Source organism: Atta cephalotes (assembly GCF_000143395.1).
Source record: "Atta cephalotes unplaced genomic scaffold scaffold00038, whole genome shotgun sequence".
Lineage (NCBI taxonomy): Eukaryota > Metazoa > Arthropoda > Insecta > Hymenoptera > Formicidae > Atta > Atta cephalotes.
This window is the reverse complement of record NW_012130102.1, coordinates 1340923-1343037: the sequence shown is the minus strand read 5'-3', so window position 1 is coordinate 1343037 and position 2115 is coordinate 1340923. Positions and strand designations below refer to the sequence as shown.

Below are 2115 nucleotides of genomic sequence, written 5' to 3'. Positions count from 1 at the left end.
TTACTACACACACACACACACACACACACACACACACACCATTTTCTGTAAAAGTAATAATTAAAAACCAAACAAACATTAAACGGAATAAATATTTTATATTAGTTAATTATTAAAGAACAGTAATTATATTAATTTATTTAACTAAATGTTGAATCGTAATTAAATAAAACTGAATTTGATTCGTAGGAGCTGCGTGAGATTGGCGATCAGAAAAATTATGTACGCGCCGTCGAAACAAGGAGAACAGCCCTCAGTGGAAGTCAGCAAAGAGTTTATGATGTCCCCGAACAAGTTACATCTGGAAGCCTCTCTCGATAAGGAGCTCTATCATCATGGCGAAAACATAGCTGTGAACGTGCACATAGCGAACAATAGCAACCGGACTGTGAAAAAGATAAAAGTGTCAGTTAGGCAGTTCGCGGACATCTGTCTGTTTTCCACGGCGCAATACAAATGCACCGTCGCCGAGGCCGAAAGCGAGTGAGTATTCCTTAACTTAATTATTATGTTGTCGAAAGATGAAGATATCGTACACCAGTAAAAGACGCATTGTAATAAACGTGAGGTAATGTGATTTAAAAAGCCGTTTTGAGAATTTCATAAAGGTTGAATTTTCATGAAATATTATCAATGTTTTTTTAAGGTTTCTGTTAAGGTTTCTCATCATTATTATCTCAGATTGTAACGTCAGAAATGAGAAAATATTTACGTAATAAAAATTCTTACAAAATATATTTAATATGAAAATATAAAAATATTATTTTGTTGAAAAATGTTTCTGTTCAAATTTAATTTGCAAGGATTCTTTTATTATTTTCTCACTTTTGACATCCTGCTGAGATAGTATAATGAGTGAACAAAGACCTTAATTCTAATATAGCTGTTAGTTTTGTAAAATCAAATTTCTTTAATTAAATTTCTCTCAAAGAGAGAAAATACACATGTTTGATATCAAACAAAATTCTTCAATTATAAATTACGAATATTCTCAAGAACCGTTTTTTACACACACATAAAAATAGTCTTAGTTGGAGCAAACAGTTTTTCAGTAAGTTATTAGCATCAAATTATTTAAAAACTAGGCAATAAATTGTTAGAAATACGATAGATATATGTACATATGTAGATCTATAAGATTTCGGGACTTGATGGGGGTCTCTAACGATCAGCTTGAAAAACTTTGCGTCAAAGTTTTTTAGCGATTAAATACACGGTTGGCGCGATAACACGCGATAAACAGAACTGTGACGAGCAGGAAAATAAAATTATTGCACTGGCAGTATAGGGGTAGCGCCAGGATTCACCCTGAGTAAGGTGTTTTCTCTAAGGCCGACGCTTGCCGAGAACAAAGACAAGCGGGGTCTTGCTCTAGATGGTCAGCTTAAACACGAGGACACCAATCTCGCGTCTAGTACAATGTGAGTGCGAGATTAAGAGCTCGCTGTTTCCCTCATTACTCTCTCACCTCTTCTGCCGGATACTAAGAAAAAAAAAAAGAGATGACGGAGGTTGGAAACCGGCCAAATAGCTCACTGACTATAATCATGACGATATCTCGTGGCAAATATCCAGATTTTATAGAGACTTATCGTGTTTAAATATCATAAAGGCGAAACGTAGTAGCAACATGCTATCAATTCTTTTTTAAGACAGCTTTATAAAGTTATTGGGAGAAAAAAATAAAACTTGATGAAAGACTGGCTTGTGGTTAAAACAAGTCAATCTTTTAACAAATTAGATGAAATTAATCTTCAATGAAAGTCTCTCAGACGTCTATAATAATAAACTATATAAAAAAAAATAAGTGTTTCAGACACATAACGTAATTAAAAAATTACGTTGCTTTTTATTATGATCTTAATAAAAAAGATTACAAAATTAGTAAGAAATATTTTGAAACGCAAACCCGTGTCGCCAACCTCCTTTTTCATTCCTTTTTTTGTATTAATGTAAAAAGTAATAAATGGAATGTCAGCATTTTCATGGTGATTTTGTGCTGGGGATTTTTAACGCGGTGGCCTGTAATCACGTATATGGATCTCGATCGGTGGTGGTCTCATTTCCTCTGCAAAGCTCCCTCTCTCTCTTCCTCTCTCTAGCTCTACACACACG

The 2115-nt window shown here is 34.1% G+C and overlaps 1 protein-coding gene across 1 annotated transcript in view; it reads left to right on the top strand.

Annotated features, from left to right (window-relative positions):
• Positions 1-2115, top strand: part of LOC105621907 (beta-arrestin-2) — an 11751-nt gene that overhangs the window by 5365 nt on the left and 4271 nt on the right. The window contains exons 4-5 of the mRNA XM_012203343.1: positions 190-483; positions 1284-1421. Of these exons, the coding sequence (XP_012058733.1) occupies positions 190-483; positions 1284-1421 (432 nt within the window). The remainder of the gene's footprint in view (positions 1-189; positions 484-1283; positions 1422-2115) is intronic.